A 25,257-nucleotide genomic window follows, 5' to 3' on the forward strand; every position below is an offset into this window, starting at 1 on the left:
CCTAGATTGTGGTTCAATTGTCAAGTCAGAAACCTAGATTGTGGTTCAATTGTCAAATCAGAAACCAAGATTGTATTTTACTTGTCAAGTCAGAAACCAAGATTGTGGTTTACCAGTCAGAACAAGATGTGCATTGTCAGAAACCAAGATTGTGTGTTAAACCTAATTGTCAATTGTAGTCAGAAACCAAGATTGTGTTTTACTTGTCAAGTCAGAAACCAAGATTGTGTTTTACTTGTCAAGTCAGAAACCAAGATTGTGTTTTACTTGTCAAGTCAGAAACCAAGATTGTCACTCACTTGTCAAGTCAGCAACCAAAGTTGTGGTTTACTTGTCAAGTCAGAAACCAAGATTGTGTTTTACTTGTCAAGTCAGAAACCAAAATTTTGATTTATATGTGAATTATTTTTTTAATAATAAAAAAATGAGTCTATAATCTATTTGAAAACCAAGGTTTGGATTCCCATGAGGGTTGTTAACAGACTTTCCAATGGAATCAGAAACCAGGAATAGCTGCACTAGGCATTGTTAATTCTTGTATCAATGCAATACATTATGTTATACCACAGAGTAAAAACTAAAGGAACAGACAATATTGTCTGCCCCTAACAAAACACCATGCTTCTTAATTAGCATGGACTTAAGAACCAGTGGATGATGGGGAGATCCTGCCTGAGATCTGTGAAGGCAGAACAGCTGAGTTTTTAATGCACCAAACACTGGCAAACGAGCAGAGAATGAAGAAGATAGGGTAATTAGCTAATGAGAAAACAAGAAAAAAAGTGTAATTTGTTTGTCAGGAAAAACAAGAAAAACAATTATCAGCCATGATGAACAAGTTTATTTTTGTACTGCTTCTTGCTGTTACAAGCTACAGAAACAGTATATGTCAATTCTTAAATATCACAATGGTTAAGTGTGTATCTGATAACTGTGTATTGTTAATTAAAACATTTTTACACCTCCCTCTATAAATTACTGTTCCATTTAACCCACGATCTTCTTTATTTTATCCTCTCTGCACTTGTTGCTTGTTGCTTATCTCCCTTTTCTCATCCCCAGCTTATCATTCTTCTCTCCTCTATTCTACATCTTGTGTCTTCTTCCTTCTCTCACTCTTTGCTCATCTCCCCTCTCTCCTCTTTACCTACATCTTGTGTGTCTTCTTCCTTCTTTCACTCTTTGCACATCCCTCCATTTTCCTCTATTATAACCTACATCTTGTTTGTCTTTTTCCTTCTCTCAGTCCCTGCTCATTGCCCATCTCTCCTCTACACTTACATCTTTTGTGTCCTCTTCCCTCTCTCACTCCCTGCTAATTGCCCCTTAATTTTCTCTGTATCTACATCTTTCCTTCATCACTCATTAGCCTCTTTTCACAACCAACACATACCAGCTAGCCCCTCCCAATCTCGGCCCCTCCCCACTTCAGCTCCTCAAATCTGTGCCAATGAAGAGTTTCCATCTCTCTCCCCTTAGGTTTCCTATGTGTGCAAAACATTGTAGTGATTTTGATTTTCTTTTTTTTGGAAACCTCAATCCTTCACATGTGTGCTGTATTAAAATTCCTTACTGAAACCTACAATCACGAACTGGTCAGTCTTAACAAGTGTATAAAGGAAACCAATTTACAGGTATTTAACCACAATGAAATGTGAACAGATTTAATAAAGTGGTCTTAGAGATATTGTAGATGTTATCGACAGCACATTGTGATCATAACGAGACTCAAAGCCAAAGTTTTCAGATTTGACCACCGATAAAGTCGACCAGCAATGAATTCTGTTGACACCTGTAACCGCTTCCCTCAGTATTTACCTGTAAATTCGTTTACACGCTCCGAAGAGGAGACTTGTAACACAGGTAGAAGAATTCTAGTCTAATTCCGTTTAGAAGTTTTCTGGCGCTACTTGTTGCGCCAGTGGAAGAAATTTAGTCTATTTTTGAGCTCACCTTGGCAGGGGAAGGAATATTTTTAAAAGACTGCGGTTTTAATGCTGTGTCACTGCTAGGTGGAGTCTTTTATATAAGAATTTGGATCAACATCATAATCTCTGAACTGTGGTACTAGGGTATGCATTTACAACCGCAAACTTTTTAAAAAAAAGTACAAAAAAATAATGAAATTGATTCATATTTCATATGCTTGGTTTATCAACTCCTTCAAAACAAGGGTCATTTTATATCGTGTTCTCATGTTGCAGCTAGTACAAACCTACCTGAATATCAAATACAGAAATCAGTTGCAGTCATTATATATACATACATAATAAATTTGAAGAAAAATCCTTATGGACAAAATCTATAAGAAATAAAAGCAATAACGACTGACTAGTGAATGGGGCGAAAGCGCTCACTAGTCAGTCGTTATTGTTTTGATTTCTTATATATATATAGATATATTATTTTTTTCTGGATTAATTCAAATTGAAGTCAGATTATCAGAATAATGGATAAAATGCTGCTCTGGAAATGATTTGGGTCTTTTTTCAGAACATGCACTTCTGAAATTTGTAGAGCCACTAACGAATTATGGAACCTCCTAGACACTGGTCCAAAGACCAAAGTTCGACATTTAGGATACACTGTTAGCTAGGGCTGTAAAGTTAGTACTTAATAGGGACAAATACAGGCCCATCTTTGTCCTAGAATGGATCTGAGATATTGAGCAGACTGGGATTTAAATATCTTGATTTGGTACTCCTACTTATAATGTTGATTTCTAGTGTCATTCAAGTGTCTCTATAGGTCAGTGGGGTGCCCAGTGAGGAAGGAATGTGACCTTCTATTTATATCTATTGTATCATCAAAAGTTCTGGTAGGGACTCTAACTTAGACCAAGACTACATGTATACTTTGTAAGTAGGCTAAAACTTACAACCTTATTTCAGTTTTATATATATCAAAAGGGTAAAAAATGAAGGTCTCAATTTAGCTGCAGTCAAGTCAAACCTGTCTATAAAGACCACCCCAGGGTCAAACCTGTCTATAAAGACCACTCAAGAGTAAAACCTGTCTATTAAGATCACTCAAGAGTCAAACCGTATTTAAAGACCATCCAAGAGTCAAACCTGTCTATAATGACCACCTAAGGATCAAATATATCAATAAAGACCACTCAGGGGTCAAACATACCCAAAGGTCAAACCTATCTAGAAAGACTACCCAAAGGACTGAGAGGAAATTGTCTTTATAGCCAGGAAGTCTTTATACAGAGGTGGTGTTGATAAAGATATTTTGCCATTCAAATTTTGGTTCTCAGTTCAAGAAGAAATATATATAGGGATATCACTCACTTTGACTACATGATATTCAAGAAAATCAAACTTCAGCTCTCAATTTATAGCAAGATCATAGATTTTGATCAGAGCTCTCTGTCATTCTTCAGTTGTGATGAATTAACGAGTAAATAAAAAATGATACAGGTGGGCGAATGGTCAAGCCTTGTTTGAGTAACCACTTGATGACACATCATTGTCCAGCAATGTCCAGCTACATCATACGTCCAGTCTGATTTAGAGAGGCAGGATATTTTATGCTCTCATCATGGGTTTTAACACCAAGCATACAGTGTGAATAATGTTCATCTCATTCAGTCCCATATATCTCATTCTGTAGTGTGTTTCTAAGGAATGCAGTACTTCATTATTTACTTTTGTTTGAGATCTTTAGACTTATCTTAATTGTCGGTCCCTAGATCTCCAGCATCCCTTATAGATCTCAAAGATTTCAGCAAACGTTTGATCTTTTTTATCCATTTCTATTATTATCAAAAATAAATTCATCTACTGGGTCATTTTGACACCCAGATGTTTTAAATATTGTTGCTGACATTGCCCTGTAGGGGAATTCTGACCTCTTTTCACTTTTTTTTTTACCTCAGTAACTCCAATCTATATTGAAGAGATCCCTTCTTTCCATGACACTGCATGACCTGTAGGGTCGACAATGGCCCCTTTTACTTAATCTCAAATGACCTGTATGTCTGCCATGGGGCTGTTTTCAGACCCTTATACCACCATCATTTACTGTCTCTGACGCCATCACAGCCCCACTTTTTCATTCAAAATCACATTCACCTGTATATGATGTGACAGTTATAATCTATTTTAAAGGATCTACAAACATTAAATCTGGGGTACATGAGGGGAAATTTTGTTAAAAAAGTTACAGCAAATATGATCTGGGGTACAAAAGGGGAAATTTTGTTTGAATATAATATAATTGTCAGGTACAAAAGTGAGAAATTTGTTTGAAAATTTGGGGTGTCCATTGGGGAAAATTGTTTAAATTGATAGAATATTTACTGAACTTAATCTGAGACACCAAAAGGAGAAAACATAGGTTATATCATAATCCGTCTACAACATTTTACTTCATAGAAGCTGCTATGAGGATCGAATTTTCTTTGAAACGATCATTCACTTTTCCAAAATAGTGTTTTCTGTATAGAGGAGATAAAAGTTGATTTCGTGAGGCGAGATTTGTGAAGTTCATGGTGTAATGACAAACGTTTCAGTCGTGGGGCCTTTCACCTTTGTTGTGGTGTACTGAATGATGAACCGAAGATGGTGGCCCTGTGGCCACAAGTGAAAAAATTACCTGTCCGCTCGGAGGTAACGACTTACCTGGATGTAAACACACCTATGAAGAGTCAGACACAGATGATACAGCGGTGGGCTGTATTGTAAGGAGGGCTGTACTGTAACTAGTCGGTCACAGTTAATTCTGAGTCAGACGGTGGACAAATTGGAGAGATTGCTTATGGTTGACAATTTGGAGTTTATCATTCTTACTTTGTTGTGCAAGTGTGTATTGATATCCCAGCGTTACGGAATTTCAGCCTAATCACCTTGTGTTCCAGCCACATTTTCTTTTGTATACCTGGATATTAAAATCGGACATAGCTGGGAAGTCACTCCGTCATGGTAATATCACTTTAATTATTTAAATCTGTATAATTTGTATAATTTTTTTACAGGGGGGAGGAGGGTGTTAATGTGATTTCTGACAGCAAATTAATTGTTTGCAATATTGAAGTAAAATTTGCTTTGATTCTGAGAACACAATGTCGATATGTTGTATTCTGTTAAAAATCAGAATGTTATACGAACAACTGCATGAACCGAAATTGAGTTTATATGCTTGCAAATACAATAATGTAAATGAATTCAGTTGTAGGAAATGATATATACATTGTGATATATATGAGAACTGGACTGGCTGACGAGAATTTTCAGAAATATTGAAATTAATACCAATTAATTAATATTAAGCTCGAAGACAATCGTCCATAAAAGTTTATAAACAGCAGAAACGTTTTATTTATAGAGTGGGGTATATAATGACAAATTAATCCTATCTTCTCAAATAAATGTAGTCAAATTGAATATGGGAAGGGATTACTTTCTATTTCTGATCTGATAAGAGTCACCTCCTAAATAGGAGAGTTACCTAAGTCACATGACCTGAAATCTCAACATTTGAATCCTATGATTAAAGGTCCATCCTTCCTCCAGGGTATTTTTAGTACCCAAAGATGATAGTCCAAGTCAACAAAGACAAATCTAGGTCACATTTTATTGCCTAACTTTTGATATTTAATTTGGGGATAAACAGATTTTATTTTTGTAGTTTATGACTAATTTTCTTCTTATTTTTATTTGGAACCTTCATGCGAAGGTTTATTTTCTTAGTTAACCCTTTTCTTCTCTTATTTCATTGGCTATAGAATGTGGAATCTCTTTTTCACTGTCTTTTATAAAAATGAAATAAACGCTAACTTTACGATTGTGATATATTTTGCATTGTATTAAATGTTTCTCGACCAAACTTTATGTTATTTGGTGACTAACGTGAAGTTTATATAAACACGATAAAAAATAAATTAAAAAGTCACTTGGCAAACTGTAGTAACTGCCATCTTCGGCCATAACGGTAGCTCTAAGGTGTCATGTTTCTGAGTTTATTTCAAATTTTCTTGTTTAATTGTCTATGAAAAGAAACCTGAAAGTATGCAGGGAAGTTCTGGTCCAGCCAAGTTTGAAAGCTGCCAACATATCAATCAGAATTTGGGTACAGGTCAAAACGAACTTGAAGGATCTCATGCATAAAATTAAAGATGGAATCACGATTTGATGAACTCAGGAACTTTCTATCTTTAGAAAATCATTATTTCAGGTAAATTGGTAATAATGGTTCTGAATTAACTGATTCTGTCATTCTAGATTTAAAAAAGGCTTCTATTTATACTGATCTGAATTAAAAGATGATAAGAACACATCGAATGGAATAAATGCCTCCACATATTACCTTTAGCCCTCCACCAGGGGTCACAAGTTTGAAACTCTGTAGAGGAGTTGCAATATACTGACTGTAGGTCAGTGGTTTTGCTCTGAGTACTCTGTATTCCTTTGCCACTATACTGGTCACATGCAGCCCCAAGGTTGTTGATATTGAAGTTCTCTGTTGAATTGTAGTACTAGATTATCTCCCCCTTGTTTGAAATTTAGGATCGGATATGTCTAAAAGGACAAAAATAATCTAGCATACTTTTGATGACAATTTTGATATTCTAGAGACTTGTAAGTTAGTCTGTTCTGTTTCTTACACCTGTCATATATAAGGCCTTAAATGAACCTGGCCCAGAAATGGAAAAGCTTGTATGTAATATATTATACGATTCTTTTCCAAATCTTAATCAAGATAAAAGATTTCTTAATTAGTATGCATCGTTAGAGAGTCCTGTCAGGTAATGTCATGTGACCGATATCTCAGGACTCAAAACAAGTCACTTACAGTCTAATAGTTGTCGTCTGCTAAAAACTTGATACAAAAATTGTGTTATATTTCAATCAAAAACAAGCTGGTATATACATACCTACATATCTGATTTCAGAATCTCAGGTACGCACATCCAATATTACAGGTAAAACATGGCAATTTTACCGGTAAGATGAGCGAAAATAAAGCGATGAATAATTTCATCAAAGTTATCATTGTTTATGAGATAGTGTGCTAGTAAGTTATTCTTTTCGGAGTCAGTCATTGGAAATGAATTACGATCTGAGATTGTCAGATGGCGTACCGACGAGAATATTTAACGAGAGTTTATATCAAGTGTTGACGAAGTATGCACATAATGTGCACCTCGATGTTGTCAAATTACAGTACGCAGAAAGACAGAGAATTTGCTATGTTGAAAAAATCCTCCAAAAATTATACATAGGCAAGAAAAATCTGATGACATGAAAGTTTAACAGGAAATTTGATCACATGGAGGTTTCACTAAGAATGAATTAATGATAAAATATTCAACAATATGGCACTAAATCGAAAATTTATTCCAGGTTTAGAGATAAAGTGCATATGATTCTCAAATTCTTTGTGATATTAATGAGATCTATTGAGTAATAGCGTGAAAAGCTGGTTATCAAATTTCTGTGTCTGCTAGAAATTTTCTTTAACAATACTATGGTCGGGTGACATTGAACAGGAGGAAGAAGGAAGGAAAAGCGTGGATTGAAATTGTTGTTTTTGGTGTCATTCTATCCTAATTAAGATATATTTATGTATGTTAACCTGTTCTTCAGGTATTAATTATGTCATCAGCACATGCTATATTGAATTTTTTATTCATTCATCCCCTAGAGATGTTTTTGGACTATTCCAGTCAAAAGATGGAAAAGTCCATTATAAAATTTTAGATGTGAATGTATTTACATAACATTCCTATGGTTTATTGCAATTTGAAGGAAAGCTCCATAAAATGTCATATATCTGGAACTAATTTGCAAAAAAGCTACTAATTTTTCCCCACAAAAGATAATGACTATGCATTGCTTAACAAATCCAGTTTCAATGGCAACACTTGTCTGTATAGTGCTGTCATCATGAAATGACTAAGGGGGATAACTCAGGGTAAAAAAAAACTAATTTTGAAATTTGTACAATTTCTTGAAATCAACACTAACAGGAGATTAACTCTTGTATAGAATACTATTCTAGGGGATATAACTAAAAAAACTGCCTTGATTTTAACAATTTAAAGGATGATAAAATAACGTCTTAAAGAAAAGTATACTCAAGGGGAATAACTACAATCAATAAAAAGTTTTGGTTTCGACCCTAGATAGAGTCCATTGAACACATGGATGTTTTACTTGCATATTTCGAAGATTAAACTTCACAAAATTAAAAAATTAAAAAAAAAACTGAGAAATTTCTGTTTAGATTTCTTTCAATCTACTTTCCCCTGTTAGGACTCAATTTTGCCTTACAAATGTGAACCTAAGTAACTCTATGACCTCTTTGCCCTACAAATGACTTGGGCATTAACTTCACACATAATGCATATTAACATCTCCTTGATGTGTAAGGTGGCTGCTGGGGACTCTGACCATCAGGGCCCTGGGGTGATGATGATGGTGGTAGGTAGGTATATGTGTAGGTAATGCATGCGTTTTCCACACTAAAGTAGCCAGCCTACATATGTTGGAGATGAGTGGTAGAGCTAGTGGTACAGGGTCTGTTAGTGATATACCACTGCCGAGATCCTCCCGGCTATATTTGTCATCGCCAAATAAAGTTATCCTCTTCAACAGTGAGATGAGAGAGAAGCGCAGCATGGCTACCCTTTCAGGCAGCTACAAACCCTTACCACATTTCTACCCAAGGGTATTAGGGTCCTATTGAAGTCCCCTTCTGAAGCTTTTTTTACATCCCTGCACTTTTACTTGTATAAATCCCTTTGATGCAGAGTTCGGGGGTTTTGTTGTGTGGTTTCTGCAGCTAATGATTAGTAGAGATAGGTTGAAGGGTGTGTGTCTTACACATGCATGTACGCGCACACGAGTACAGGGTGTGAGAAGCACACGGATCAGTTTACACATACGTAAGTAAGTCGTGAATCTACTTCCTGTAACACAGTGTCTTAGGATTAAAAATCTCAGGTCTGCATCCTTAACCCGAGGTCCAGTTAAAGTCTTGTCAAGGTCAAGGTTGGCGCCCCACCCCCCAGGGACTTGAGACTGGGTGTGTCTTAGCATGTAGGGAGGTTAATACAGGTAGGTAAACATATGGAAAGTGTCTATAGATTGTGCGTTCCAGTATTTATAGTGAGTTATCGTCATTACTAACCAACATAGGATTATACAATGATTGCTTCGACTTATATTTCTAAGTTTTTCATTGGTTGTCTATATGTTCTTCATTAGAAAGGATGTGAAAATTTAGCCATGTAAATTTTTTGGGCGGGTTTGACACTTAACGATTCGTGCACATGTTGGTATGGGTAATTGGTACGCAGCTTGGGTGTTTTTTCACAACCTGTTGTTATGAAATGTTTTGTTACTAGCGCTGAATCTACTGCCAAAATTCTTTCATCTTTGATATGTCTTAATTGTGTCTTTTAAGACTGCCCTGTCCATTGAAATGACATAACATATATTTTGCTACGATTTTAGAGAAACAAATCTCAAGCAGAAATCTTTCTCTAATTTAGTAAACCTTGATTTTTGTCGGAATTTCACTCACATTCTTCAAATATTTGAGTGCTGATATAAATTTCTGTCAAGCCAGATTGTATTGGTCATTTCTGCTTAATGATACTGTATTGTGTTACTGACAGATTAGAGACTGTGTCCAGTCTGGTCAACACTGACCATTAATGTCAGTGGTCATCACGATAAAAGTCATTCAGGTGCGAACACGACACACCTTTGGCCATGACCCTCTATTGTATAAATCTCACCCCCATGGTTTGACTAGTATGTGATTCCATTGGACCTTTGTGGAAAGTTTGTGTAGAAAATGTCAACATTTTGTTCAATAATGTCGTAAAAAGTCGTAAAAATCTCACCTGGACATTATGAACAAGTACACGGATGATTAAGAGCGTTTTTCATCTCACTATAAACCCCCAGGGGTGACGACTCCATGGTGGAGGTGTTTTATGTACGATGTTTAAGGGTAATAGTGGTGATTACATGAATGAACATTGGTGTTTTATGTAAAAGTGAAACATTTTGTAAGACATTAATATTTTTTATCTGGCATCATATGGAGACCAAATTCTGCATAAATTTTATCAAGATATAAACTACCATTTACTTCTATTATATACTGACTTGACCTTTCTGAACCCCTCTACCTTAGCATATCAAAACCCTTTCTACTTCTCTTCCCCTACTATCTTAGTTATCCCTCTCTTATCATAAAGTGGGGAAAGCTATTTGTCCCCTAATCCCCTTAGCATCTATTTCTACCTTTCCATGGCCTGAGGCTTCTTTTTATCCCAAATATCTTCCTCTGGCCCTCTCTTTATCCATCCTCTTAGTTTTTGCCCTTTCTTTATCATCAGTTTGGGATGGAGTTTCTTTATCCCCTATTTTCTTAACATTTGGTCCCTTACCTCTATTCCTGCCCCTTTTACCTTTAACCCCTTCTCCTTAAACCAACTCCCTTAACTTTATCCTCCATTTCCATCCCTCCAACTCCCTCTCCCCTCCCTGAAGCAAAGCCCCTTTTTACCACCCCATCTATACCCCTCCCCCCTTCCCCTCCTCTCTTCCCCTCCCCCTCCCCCTCCTCCTCTCCCCCTCTCCTGTGTAGACTCAGAAGATGAAGACCAGTTGTAGGAGCTGCACTAATTACACACTAATTACCAACTTGTACAGTCTATATCAGATGATAAACATTTGTCTGTACATTCACCCACTGAAAGAAATAGCTGCTTTTCTGTTCTTTTTCCTTTTCCTTCTCTTTTCCTTCCTTCAAATCTCTGGTTCTCTTTAATGTCTCAAGCATCAATAGCTTTTAGCTTCCTCAATTTGCAATGTTCAAATAAAAATAATAAAAAAAAAAATTTAAAAAAAAAATAAAAAAATCAGAAGTCAGAAGCTATAGGTAAGCATTGATGAAGTTTTCTGTTACAACATAATTTCTGCAATTTATTCAAAGTCAGCTTGAACTACTGATAGATATGCTATGTGTTTTTTGGATGAGAAACAGTTTCTGACTAATTTCTCCCTCCCACACATACTCCCCCCTGATGACACAGGTGTTAAGTATAACAATCTCATCAGTGACTAACCATAGAGTGGTAGTGGGGGCGGGTGTCAGATTGATTCAAGTTCAAATTCATCTAGAACATGTTTTGCGACTGGTTTCCAATAGCTATATCAGCAAATATGTATAATTAATAGAGTTCAAATTCACCTACAACTTGTCAGACAAGTGCTGTTTTTCAACAGGTTTCCAATAGGTGATATAGGTGCAGTACACACATTATCATATGAGAAAATATGTGTAATTCTTGTTTTAATAAATATAATTGCTTTAACTCTCTTGCTTTTATCTTTCAAAACAAGTGTTTGGATTGGCAAACTTAAGTCAAAAACTAACTTAAGTCATGAATTGCAATAGCAGTTACATAAGGGAAAAACTTAAGTTTTGACTTAAGTCTGCACTTTTGATTCGAGAAATCGGGGCCAGGCCAATATTTATTAATTCATTGAAGAAGAAAGAAGCATTAAAATAATTGACCCCTAATTGCTGCATATAAACTCTGCCTGTTTGACCTCTGACCTGAGATGACTTCTGACTTCTGACCTGATGTGCCCCACTTAGACTTGACAAAGTGCTGTGATATCTCTTCTATCTTCATCAATTATAAATGGAAATGAGATAATGATGTGAACAAGAATTTATTGTCTGTTTTAAAAAACACACAAACAGTGATGTTTTGTTGAATGATTCAGCAAAATCAAGAAAGTTGATTCTTGGCTCAGTTAAATTTTATTTTTGTCCTTCAGATATTAATGAACTGTCCTGTATAATTTATAATAATAGTTTTCGGATGAGTAATGCTCAAATGATTTTTGTAAGCATAAATAAAGTCACTAAGGAAATGTTGAATGAATCTTAATAAGAAGACTTTGAGGAAGGCAACCAATTCAGCATGGTATAGATGAAATAAACAAAAAATAAGCTTTATTGTGTAAAAGATTTAGCTCAATGTGGAAAAAACAATGATGAAATGAAGCTTAATATCGATGAAATAAGTTTGAACTGGATACAAATAGATCTATAGATGATGTTTTCTAAAGTGAAGGAATGGGTAATTTGCTAACAATGATTCTCATAAACAGAAATAATGCAACTATGAACTACATAAAATTAAGACTGGTTTTTCCCCCCCAAAAAAGTAAAAGTGTAATCTTTTATTAATGAAAATGATTTAATTGGTGCCCTAGGAATTTTTTATGTGATATTACAATAAAGATTTCAGCAATAATCTGGACTAGCTAGCTGCCACCAGGGTCGTACACTCTCTTGACAGGTGTTCCTGCTGTGCATTTTGATAAAGTTTACTTTTAACTCCGGTAAATAATTCAGATATAAATTAAAAATTAGGAGAAGAAAATTCCGACAGGTTGCTTTGGAATAGTCTCAGCCTTAACAATGTTGTCATATAACTTTAATATCTCACAGGTAAGAAAAGTATGGTGATGATAAAAAAAACTTCAAAACTAAAATCTCTCATGTGTGTCAGTGCAGAGTATATGAAATATGGGTTGCTAGCTTCACACATTACGCTATGGGATACATGCATAATGATATAAAATTCTTGTCACATCGAGTCGATCACTATGCTAGTGATATGTATCTGAAGGGCTCGCCAGATTTAGGGACATCACCCATACTTTGAATGGCATTCATACGACCAGACACTTTTTATCAAGTCTGATATTCTAACACAGATTGTGGTTTTACGTGGGAAAAGTAAAATGCCTCGGGGACATTCATGGGCCCTGATGTTGTAACCAATGTCACCATATATACAGTCCCGTGAAATTTTACTCCGCCTGTGAAATTCTCAATTCTGGATTATTACGATGTTATAAGGGCAAAAAGACGTGGAAATTCAGTTATGTTGGAGTAGTGTGGTTATTTGGTTATACGTTTAAATTGTGACTTTATTTGGTTACGTCGGAATTGTGACATCACTGAAGAGTCCTGAAGCAACAAGTACTTGACACTCCTAAACAATTACACCCTCACAGTAAGTATGAGTATCTACAAAGTGGTGTACTTGCCAGGAGCCAAAGTTTTCGTGGGGATAGATATGGAGGGTGACACCTTTTGTAGGAGTTTGTGTTTTCTTTCGTAAAAGTCAACAGTGTACTTCTGAAATTTTAAAATTTTTGTTCAGAAGAGTTGTTCCCTGGCGATAAGACTGTATCATCAAATATTGTACGATTCTATATATATTTTGTGAATACCTCTTGGTACTTGACTATGATATTGACCTTTGTCCTGTGGACATGACCTTTAACCTTGTTCATGACCTTTTATTTTGGCCTTTAATATATAGCCTTCTGTGTTTTGCATCTTTTGATAGTGCACATGACATTGAAATTAACAACCATTGAAACATTCAACGCAATCATGTATTATGAAATTTACATTGAATTTGAACCTGATCACCTGAACCTGATCACCTATACAAATTGACCTTGAACAAGGGATTCCATCTTTTCCCTGTTATCTTTATACATTGTGCAAATTACTGTCAAATCTGTGGTAGGAATTTTCTTTTTCTTCATCTATAAATCCTAAGTTTAAAATGTTCTTTTAGTTGAATTGTGTTTGTAAATGTTGCAAGATCAAAGAGTTTTAACAAAATTGGTTACCTGTATTGTAGCTATATAACAAAATCATGACTGTTAATAAAGTCAATGGCCTTGAACTTAATTTAAATCTCAGCATGGTTACCTGTATTGTAGCTATACATGTATAACAAAATCATGACTGTTAATTAAGTCAATGGCCTTGAACTTAACTTAAATGTCACCATGGTAACCTGTATTGTAGCCATATATGATGCAATCTTTTGATGTCTTTATGTTAGTACAGACTGATATTGATTCCGAGTCCTTTTCCGGATTTTACAGTAAGCCTCCACAGTAAATCTCCAGTTATTGGCCTCTGTTGAACCAAAAAATCACATATGTCTGAGTAGCCAATCAGAGACAAGAAAACATCTATGATAGCCAATCACAGATCATGACACATCAGTCCTTATCCCATAAGGCATCTTTATGAACAGCTGTCACCAGATTTTTATAGTAATCTGTCTAAAATTTGATGTGATATATAACTTATGAAGTTTTGACAGATAGAACAAAATACACATATTTTGTTGTTGATAATTTTTCTTTCTTTCTTCTTTTCAATTTTGATTTCAATTCCAAACAATTTCATATCTACAATCAAACATGTTTTAATAATAAAGTGAAAATGGTCTTAATAACTAGGAGGCCTTTTAAATGTGTTAAAGACTGGCAATTTTGGATCAATAGAAAGTGGTCTTATTTATAAGTAGGTGGTCTTTGTATAGAGGTGGTCACTAAGGCAGGTCTCGCTGGTATGTAAGTTTTAATTTCTCATCACAGAGCGAAAACATAAGTTCAAAAATATCCTACATCCTCCTTGCACTGTGTGGAAAAGGTAGATGTTCAGATAAGGTACACATATACTGTCACACATATAATATGCAAATGGAAGATTAATTATGTATTGGGAAATGTTCAGGAGATATTGGTGTTGATTATACTTGTCTTTTATGTATGTATTTATATTTATTAACATGTTCACGGTACTGAAAAAGACATCAATGAGCTTCCTGTATAAAAGATGTTTGTCGATCTTGCTGTGAGTTATGATCTGTTTGAAGTATTGTGGTTTGTAGGGTTTTAGTTAATTCATTCGCCCCTCAAATTCCAAAATGGACTATTCCAGCTTTTGAATTGGAAGAATCTAAATGTGTCTACAAGGGTTGAATGGGTTAAGTTACATGAGGTGAAAGGAAGGGAGTTGCATTGAAGATAGAAAGGTGATAAGTGACACTGTAAGGGCTGGGAAAGGGAGGGGTTTCATGAGGACAAGGATTGATAGAAAGAGGGCAAAGGGTATCATTGAATAGAAAGAAGAAAGGAAAACACTTAACATGGAATAGTGAGAGGAATAATTGTTTTGGATGCATTCTATATGAAGGTGGTTTGTTATGTCTAGTAGAGAAGGATAATGCATTGGTTCAGAGAAGGATCGGAGGGGGTTGCAATGGTGCAATTGTGAGGAAGGAGGGTTAATGTGGGAAAGAGAGGACTGAGAGTTTATTGGATCAAGATGGTAGGGGTTGCTATGGGACAATGTAAAGGGGTTGCTGACAGAGTTACTATGGGACATTTACTATGGGACATAGAGGAAAAATTGGTGTTGCTGTAGGTCAGACAGGGCAGGGGGTTGCTAGTAATGGACAAATAGGACAAGGGATTGCTGTTGGTCAGAAATGACAGATAACTCTGGGGTCAAGAGGAACCAAGAGGGTTGAGGTTTCTATGGGACAGAGAGGTTAAGGGGCTAGAGAGAGAAAGGGGTTGCTATCTGCCAGGCAGGGTAGGGAGCTACAATGGGACAGAAAGGACAGGGCTTTGACATAGGTTACTGTTGGACAAAGAGGGCGTGGAGTTGCAATTTAACTGAAAAGGCAAAAGGGGTTAATGTTGGGCAGAAAGGTAAAGGATTTTCTTGGGATGGCGACCTAGGGAGTTGCTATTGGACAAAGAGGACAGGGAGTTACTGTGAGGCAGATAGGACAGAGTTGTTATGTGGCTTATGGAGAGGATAGCGACCTATGGCTTAGAAATGATTGTCATTTAAATCATAAAAACCAAAGATGATGGCCGTGGAATGTGGAGTATGATCGCCCAGTACACCCATCTGAGTCCTGCTACACACCTATATAATTGAGTTATGTTTGTAGGTATGCTATATCTACCTAAACATCTTGTTCATCTTAATGTAATCATCCAGTGTTTTGGCCAGCGGCTGGATGATGTAGGTTATCCTTGGTGATTACATGGTGAATTATCTGCTTGGCTTACTGACCCGGCTGTTGGTCAGTGCCTGGGGGATGGTCATTTATCAAGACAAACTGGACACCACCCAATGTGCCCTTGGGGGTCAGTTATAAAGTGATAAGTAGCTCAAGTAGGGCTTGATAGTTTTAGATTAGAGACTTATACACTACATCTCTTTACTGTATTTACTCAATACTGTATAAGCCCACTCAAATGTAAGAAAACCAAAGACCTTGATCTCTCTATTTGTAGTACATTTCTAATGTATTCATGAAGTAATATGCTATTCCTGCTAATAACCTCAGATATTTCGTTAAGAAAATACAGCATATTTTTCATACAAAAACTGAAAGTTGAATAATAAGCCAATGTCTAGTAATAAGCCATTGTATGGTAATAGGCGATGTCTGATAATAAGCTCATATCTGGTAGTAATTCCATGTCTGGCAATAATTCCATATCTGGTAATAAGCCTATATCTGGTATAAGCCCATGTCTGGTAATAAGCCCATGTCTGGTAATAAGTCCCTGCCTGGTAATAAGTCCCTGCCTGGTAATAAGCCCATGTCTGGTAATAAGCCCATGTCTGGTAATAAGTCCCTGCCTGGTAATAAGTCCCTGCCTGGTAATAAGCCCATGTCTGGTAATAAGCCCATGTCTGGTAATAAGCCCATGTCTGGTAATAAGTCCCTGCCTGGTAATAAGTCCCTGTCTGGTAATAAGCCCATGTCTGGTAATAAGCCCATGTCTGGTAATAAGTCCATATCTGGTAAAAGGCTATTAGTGAGTGTTTATCAGTAAGCAAAGCTATAAAAATAATTTCATACACTGAATCCTCACGATCTTCTCTTTCTCTCTACCCTCACAATCAAAAGGACAGGCTTCCCTTTACAATAAACATCTTAATCCCATATCAAGTTTAGTTATGTGAATGTAAATGTTTTACATAGCATGAATAGTTTTCGCTCCCTAAACCTGTCTTTGAACCTGTAATTCAGATTTAATTCAACCAGCCGAATCGATAAAAAAAATAATTAAAAAAAAATGAGACAACATATATTGTGAAATCTTAAAGCGAACTTGACAATTGCTATTTGCATTTCCTATTGGCATGTATTCATTGTAGCTTTTCCAGTCCTATCTTGATTTTTTATCTATTTAGAACCTTACAGAATAATTTACGACTTTTATGCAGCGAACAGCCTTCAATCAGCTGCAAAATCGTGTGCATTGCTGACCTCAACTGACAGGGCGGGTATTGATATTCCAATAGAAGGTTAAACGGCTATGAAATATGCCAGTGTGAATAGTAATTAGAGCTAATTTAAATCAATTCTGGGTCGTTAGTTTCACAGGGAAGACGCTCTGTGATTGTTATTTTAGTTGTGAATTTTCTCACCCATACTTAAATACCCCTTAATTTTTGTGTTAAGGGGGTATGGTACACTAGCAAGGAGTGTTAGTGGTGACAAGTTGACACTCTTGCGCATGGTGCCTGGCATGCTTGTGCTTTAATGCATTACAGCTATCAGTATTGTGCAGGGTACGACAAGAAAGATCACAGCAGATTCACTGGGTTATTTTGGGGCCTAAAAGTACTGAAAAGAATGATCGAAATACATCAGGATTGATGAAAGAAATTATAACCAAAATTATTTGAATCAAATTGTTATTTGATTCTAAGTCTGAAATTGAAATATAAATTATTCTGTAGTATTGTTTAACAATTACATATCTTTGAAAAAATAAGATTGGATTAATAAAAATATTAGTAAGGGGAGATAAGTCATGAAGAGAAAGGGAAATAATTGTTATGAAGTGAAAAATCCAACATCTCAAATAACTCATTGCATAATAAACCATACCATTGCTAAAGCCAGCTCCAAATGTGTCTTTAGAGATAAATAAGTTAAAACAGAACTTAACTTTATTAATTGCATTCTGGGATTGATACTATCATAATCGTACTGATGGTCACCGAACATTCATGACGTCTGTGGTACAATATCAGAAGCCGTACATGTACTTAAGTTATAGGAAATATCATATTATTGTTTTCACACTTCCATGAACTTCTATATATACACAGGGGTTCCTTTGGGTGAATCATAACTTTATCTCCATTTTTCGTTTATATCCGTTTATTTAAAAATAAATTTAAAACAATATAGACCTGTTTACAAACGTAATGACTCAGTTTAATTTCAACATTAGGCGTGAGATTTTGGCAATTCAGAAATATTTTTATCATTGACCTTTATGCTTATTTGTCGAGCCCCTATATGAATGAATTGTGAATAATTTTAAATGAATAACGCATAGAAATTAATCACTTGCATGCGTATAAGGAGCCTCTGTGTGCGAATGTCATTGCGGTTGGGAGTGTACACACTGTATGTATGTGTATCTTTTTGACATTTGGCTACCAGTGTAGATTTTAATTGATGATTTGGATGTAAACAAACAACAGTGGATATTGTGGAACTGTAAGTAAGTACTTACTGTTTAAGACTAACTGATATGGAGTAAGTTAAAATTATATCAGAGCATAGTTAGTACTCTATTGGTAATGGGGGTTTCTTTGGAGAGGGAGCTGTTAGGGTGGTGGGGCAGGGGTGTAGGGGAGGGAGCTGTTTGGAGGGCATTGGAGTAGGGGAGGGGCCTGTTTGGAGGGTATTGGAGTAGGGGAAGGTTCTGTTTGAAGACAAGGGGAGTAGGGATAGGGTTTGTTTGGAGGGCATGGGAGTAGGGTAGCTAGATGGTTGTTTGGGTTGGTGTTGTAGGTAAGGGGGCTGTTGTATGGGGGGTGGGGTCTGGTGATCGATGCAGTGGACAGAGGTGTTGGGTTGGTCAGGTCAAGGCATTGGGGTTGGAGTTGTTTTGGTGGAGCTATCTGATTTCTTTGCTTTCATGTTTGTCTATTTTCCAGAAATTAGTTAACATATTTAATTTAAGGTTTCTTTAAAATTGATAGATTCCATCTTGATCTTGGTTGATTGAGGCATTGACTTTGACTATTGCTGCTGATGTTTGAGATATGAAGACCGATTTTATCATAAATGGAACAATTAAAGTGTTATATTTCAGGACAATCTCTTGTCATGATGATATGTGATTCCAAGATGTAAAATGGTGGTCGATGGTTTGATTGGTGGATATTTGGATATGGGATGGACATTACTATGGAATGTTGATGATATGGTTGGACGATTCCAGTATGAATGAGTGATGTGAAAACCGTTGATGTTGTTTGCCGTTTCCTGTACCACAGAGAGACATACAAGAACAACGGCCTAATTACCGTTGTGTTATAATTAGTATATATCCTCGATCACTTGGCTCCGTGGTATCGTAATTGCGCCATTACATGGTCGGTGTATTTGACAAAACAGCTATGTACCTAACGATTGGTGTATTATTGGGCCGACATTTACAGCCATCGCTGCTGTTTTGTTACGTAAACCTGAACTGAAGAGCTAACGACTTCATGTGGCCATGTGTAAAATGTTTTGTTATGATTACGTGGAAATGACGTTGCTCTGTTAATTCTTGGTAAGAGTGCCAGAAACAAACTGTTACCATTACCATCAAGTGTACATTTTTCTTGTTTCTCTGGTTGTCTTTTCCAATTTCCTTCCTGAATCAGATACGTTGTGGCAAATGCTTGTCTGCATGCACATGAAAAAGAGAGATAAAATGGGGAAACATTGTGAAAATTTTGCTTTTATAATAAAACCAACTATAATGTTGCATTGAAATTTTACAAGCCCCTGTGTCAAAGCTTCATGCAAGTCCCTGTGATCATTTAACTCTTATACCAGTATACAAGTCCCTGTGTTATCAAGCTAATTGCAAAAACAAAATAAAAATCTGAAGTAAAGATTAAAGTTAAAATCATAGTATTTGAAATGTTTATAGCTTTACGTCATATCTGTAGTACAATAGTACATGGTACATCTCTGATGTCGTATCTGTGCTTAAAATATAACATATCACCATGGTAACAGTGCTGCTAAGTGCCACTAACTTATCTGAGAGATAACATGTGACTATGGCCATGAATCACCTGATGCTGTGATTTAGTTCAGAATGGTGACCTTGACCCTTGACCTTGACCTCCAAAAAAGCTAAAGTCACATGAGATTTCAGTCAACAGTCTTCCATTGTGTGCCAAACTTGGTGGTATTAACTCATTTACCCCCTTAAGACACATTTGGACTCTTCTAAATCAAAGGCTTAGCCTGTTCATTATGAAATTTTAGGGGTGAATGATCATATTCAAATGGTTTCTCTATTAAAATCAAAACAGTTAGTCCTTGTTTGCCGTACTAAGAAATAATAAATAGTGTAGAGAAATGTTTGTCAAAACAAAACCACAAGAGTGAATCACTGCTTTGTTGTAAATTATAGAACTTTGAACAGCAACCTAACTGCCTTATTTTAACCCTGCTACCTATAGTATTGCCAACCTCCCCCCCACACACACCCCCCCCCCCCACCCCCACTCCTCCCCATATCAGTCCATTAATAGGACTACTGCTTTCTCTGCCTGACACCATCTATTAATTCTGAAAATATCCCTTTCTTTGACCCCACCAATAATTTCTTGCTCCCAACTTCACATTGGCTGGCCCCTATTGAAATCCCACACCTTTTCCCCAGTCCCATGACGCACCTGTGCCCAACATTGCCTTATTTCAGCTCCCTGAAGCCTATATTACTCCTAATCCCATAGTTTCCCTATCTCACAATGCATCCAGCTATATAGTATTCCCCATATTACAATATCTATATCTCATTTGCTAAGAGTACATGTGAACCACTAAAAGCCTATGTCAGAATATCAATGTTGAATCAACATAGTATATTATGGATTTAACAGATGAACTACAAATTGAAGATAAATGATAAAACTGACTTATCATACTGGATCCTATGTGTAACTATAATTTTTATGAGGTCTGTCTCAGAAAGAGGTGAAATAAAAAAAATAAAAAAAAAAGTTTCAGCGGCTGCAGAGATTCCGCTCCACAATCATAGGATGAAATGATATTCCATATTAGTCGCGGTATGAAATTTGATTCAACGAGGCGTAAAACCAACAACATTACGGTATCACGAGCATCAGTTTCAGTACGTCTGTACCCACCAAGTAATAACCTTAATTACCAACATGGTCTGTTATGTGTGGAGATAAAATAGATCGTATCACAGGAAGCTTATAGAGTTGTCCCCCTTTGAGAATTCTCTTGGTTTTCAGATGTTTCTGATGCTATAATAATCCTAAATTGACTATTCAATGATTGAGTAGAGTTGTTCCCCTTTGAGAATTGTTAGGTATTCATATTTTTCTGATGTTGTATTAATCCAAGAATGACTGTTCGATAATTGAATAGATTTATCTCCCTTTGATATTTTGTTAGAAATTCATGTGTTTGTAATGTTCTATAAATCCACGATTTTGGCTTATGATGATTGGAAATTTTATGTAGAAGCATATAATTTAAGCTATTGGACAGGTAAATTAGTTGATTCATCCCTGATATTTCATAATGAACCATTCCTATATCTGAACTAGAAGAGTTCAAATGAGCCTTCGGGTGAATGAGTAAAAATGATGTCATATCAATGGCGGTAATGATACAATATGTATGAAGTTTGAATTTTGAAAATAAGATTAGAACAGTGGATCGAACAAAATTTTGCAGCTTCAAAATCTTTTATATTTTACATAGATACTTTGATGAAAAATGAAAGCAAGATGGAGAGCCACTTTTAAGGCTATCATTATCCAGACAAACGGACAAATGATGACCTTCAATCAATGAATAATTAATATCATGACCTTGAGGCATGAGTGTTCATTAATTGAGCCACAATAGGAGGTAAAGACTGACCAATGGTCAAACAATGACCACTGGATCCAGATATGAGATAAAGCAGTGTGATTGCTGTCAATATCAGATCAATGACAATAGAACTGGATCTTTCTGGGAAATGTTATATTCTCTGAGCGGGGATGTTTGTTGACATTGCCCAGGATACGACTGTGCAAACTTGTCAAGAAAAATCAGGTCAAACTAGGAAACCTGGAATAAATCCTACGATTTCTGGGTTGTTTAGCGTGATAAAGGAAACGCCTGCACTATAACTTAGAACAAAAAAGTTGCAGTCAAATCAGAAATCTGGGAAATATTGTTGGAACCTTGTTGATGCAGAAATGGCTGTCCAATGTGTAAACGAAATGTTCATTGGAAAATTGAAATATTTAAATGTGAATTTCTGATAAATCTTTGGAAAGTTTATCATATTCTGTGATCTTTTCACCTGAAACTTGAATTTATTGACATATCAAAACATTGTCTTTGTATATCTTCCATTTTGTAAAATTAGCATTCAAAGAATTTGAATTCACTGGCCCCAAAATGTGGGCACACAAGATTGTAATTGCTTTGATATTTTAGAAAAAAAATTGAAGATTTCTTATTAATGGTAGCATTTTAAAAAGTGATATAATGTATCAAGCTTTAATTGTAAAAGTTAATCATCTTTCAACAACTGGTTATATTGTTGCCTTCTTAACCCTATCACCATGTATAACAGATAGAGGGGTGTGACACCTTGTAGACATGCTTTTGTTTGTTCACAAAAGTTGACAGCTGTGTCCTAATGGAACAAGAGATGACCACAAGTGGACATTGTCCAGTCTGGCATGACTTTTGACCACACCAGTCACTGGCCATCAACAATGCACTGAGTTAGAGACAAACACTGCTATAGCTTGAATGGAATTTACAAGAGTTTTGTGGGATACTATACTTAGAGGAAGGAACCTGAAGCTTGAAGACTTGTTAGCTTTTAAGCCAAAGTTTGAAGAAAAAAACTTATAGACAAAAATTGTGTATTTTGAATTTTCAACTTTTTTATACATTGGTTAAAGAAATTATGTGAATATAACCAATTTTTTTAAAAGATTTAGAAATATTAGGGATTCATATTTCGCAAAAATTGTCTGTAGAGTTGACAAATCATGAAACCTGGTGGTCATTGATGGGCACAGCTGGTCAATTTATCAAGGCCAGTTATTTTAGAGGAGTTTGAAACACTGAGATGGTCCTTAGCCCCTACAGGGTGTTTTTGACATGGACAGGCTGGCATGTTTTTGTTTTTGGAGCTACTAATTGGGAAATTTGATGCCAAATCTGACCAAAATTGGTTCCGCATGGACTGAGGTAATTCTGAAGTTGAAATTTGAAATACGTATTTAGAAAAAAACATACTGGCCTTATGTATGTGTCAACAGATTCAACAATGAATTACTGCTGAAGCTGTGATGCGTCATATTTGATTACCATTCAATGGACTCTCCAAAACTACTGTTGATGAAATATCTTTAAACTCTTTAAGTTTTGAAATTAGCACAAAACAATTGTGCTCATCTGGGGAATACTGAATAACTTTCAGAAAAAAAAAGTTATTTCAATGTCAATTTCGCTATTCCTGTTTCCTGAGTTAATGTTGGTTTTCGATCAATTGCAATTCCCCAGTGGAAAGCAATCCACAGTTTGACTACCTGCATCGTAATCAAGGATATTTTTATAATGCAAATAAATATCTGAATGATACAATCAGCGCATGGCAGATTTATATTTGGGGGGGAAAATCATTACAGATTTGTGTTTGTCCGAATTTGATTGATCATACGAGCGCTTTTTCCTAATGAATAATTTTCCTCGGAACTGTAGGTGTTGATTACATGAAGGACCGTCCAGGTGTCACTTTAAACCATCAATAACATCAGGGACATATTCATGTTTATTTCCTGGACTATTCCGAGGGTGAGATGCGATACGAAAATTGACCACTACGAAAATTAATACCGGAGCTGGAACAGGAAGCGACCTTAATAGGATATATTTCCGCGCTACTAAAATCTGAAAGTGGATTCTGTGATTAAATCCGGAATGATGGATGTAATTTATGTGGAAATGATTTGAGTACCAAACAATAGTGTTATACATTAAATTACCTTAATCCAACACATACCGTAATATAGGAATATTTTAATTTTGGTCTAGGAATACCATAAATGTTTTTTTCTATTTGAATGATATAGGAAGCATTTCTTAGAATATTTTGAATTTTAATGTGAAAAAAAAAATAACAATCTTTATGACAATAAGTTGGAATTTATGAGAGAGAAAAAATCAAAACAAAGTTCAAGTCCCAACTATAAAAATATATGAAAAATTATTTGTTTTATCTTTAAATTCATTATGACGGAAAAAGTTTGAAAACATTATGATGATTGCAATGATGAATACTCAATGTTCGAAAAAAACGTTTTGACGAATCTTCACAGGTGAAAAATACCAACTGGAATACTTGATAATATATGATAAAAAGAAATAGGTTCTAGCTATAAAGTCTAGTGATATTTGTATGCATCTGATATGATATCTAGCTATGTAGATATAAACTGATAATGTGAAGTAGACTAGGTATTTATATACCATGTAGATATGATATATAGGTATATTTAAAACAAACCTGGACACCATTATTGATACCAGCCCAGAAGCACCAAAGTTTCTGGATGTTTAGAGAGATACAGAGGTGTTAGACTTTACAGTAGAACATCCCCCATCCCCCCAATATCCCCACCCCAGCCCTCTCTATACAGTTTATACATGTATAAACCATTCAACATGTAAAATATACCATAGCATAAACTTAACATCAGGTATAAATAGAATGTTCTACTGATATAAACTACTGGGTTCTATTTCCTATGGATACATGTAGATTTCATGTGTAGGTAATTAATTTCCTTGTATATTTCTGTCATATTTTTGCTTATGATAGAATTCGCTGAAACAGACCATTGAGAATATATAGATAAAAAGTTGTTTATTCTGATGGTATTGTTTATTATTGAAAAGGCTACATGGGGTCAGTAGTCCAGAAATAGATAAAAACTTTGAAATATGATACGCTACGGCTGGACTTAATTGGGCATCAATGGAGGCTTCTAAAGTGTATGAAAGTATTTTTTGTAGCTAATGTTCGGATATTTACATTGGGTCATCTGCTGTAACAGACACCAGTTTCAGAGGCTGGATGATACAGACTGTACTTGAAGGGAGGGGTGAAATCGGACCTGGCCTTAAGGAGACCCCATTAGAATATATAGGGAGGAAAATTTATGCATTCTCGAGATAAAATGCACCCATCTTCCTTTAGCCCATCAGTTTGGTGAATGGGGGTATGGAGTAAAGGAGGGGGAGACTGGTGGGAGGGGCGGAAACTAGGACTACGAGAGATTAAAACTACA

General features: G+C 35.8%; 1 protein-coding gene across 24 annotated transcripts in view; it reads left to right on the forward strand.

Annotated features, from left to right (window-relative positions):
- Positions 1 to 25,257, forward strand: part of LOC138310935 (tensin-3-like) — a 329,375-nt gene that overhangs the window by 206,352 nt on the left and 97,766 nt on the right. The window contains exon 1 of one of the 24 annotated variants that reach the window (XM_069252290.1): positions 4,745 to 4,928. The exons of 21 other annotated variants lie outside the window; for them this stretch is intronic. In XM_069252290.1, the coding sequence (XP_069108391.1) occupies positions 4,926 to 4,928 (3 nt within the window). In that variant the 5' untranslated portion in view covers positions 4,745 to 4,925. Of the gene's footprint in view, positions 1 to 4,744; positions 4,929 to 8,899; positions 9,066 to 18,358; positions 18,410 to 25,257 lie in introns of those variants that run through there. 2 more of the 24 variants (XM_069252293.1, XM_069252295.1) reach the window with 2 other exon arrangements.

This window comes from Argopecten irradians, chromosome 16, assembly GCF_041381155.1.
Source record: "Argopecten irradians isolate NY chromosome 16, Ai_NY, whole genome shotgun sequence".
NCBI classification, from domain to species: domain Eukaryota; kingdom Metazoa; phylum Mollusca; class Bivalvia; order Pectinida; family Pectinidae; genus Argopecten; species Argopecten irradians.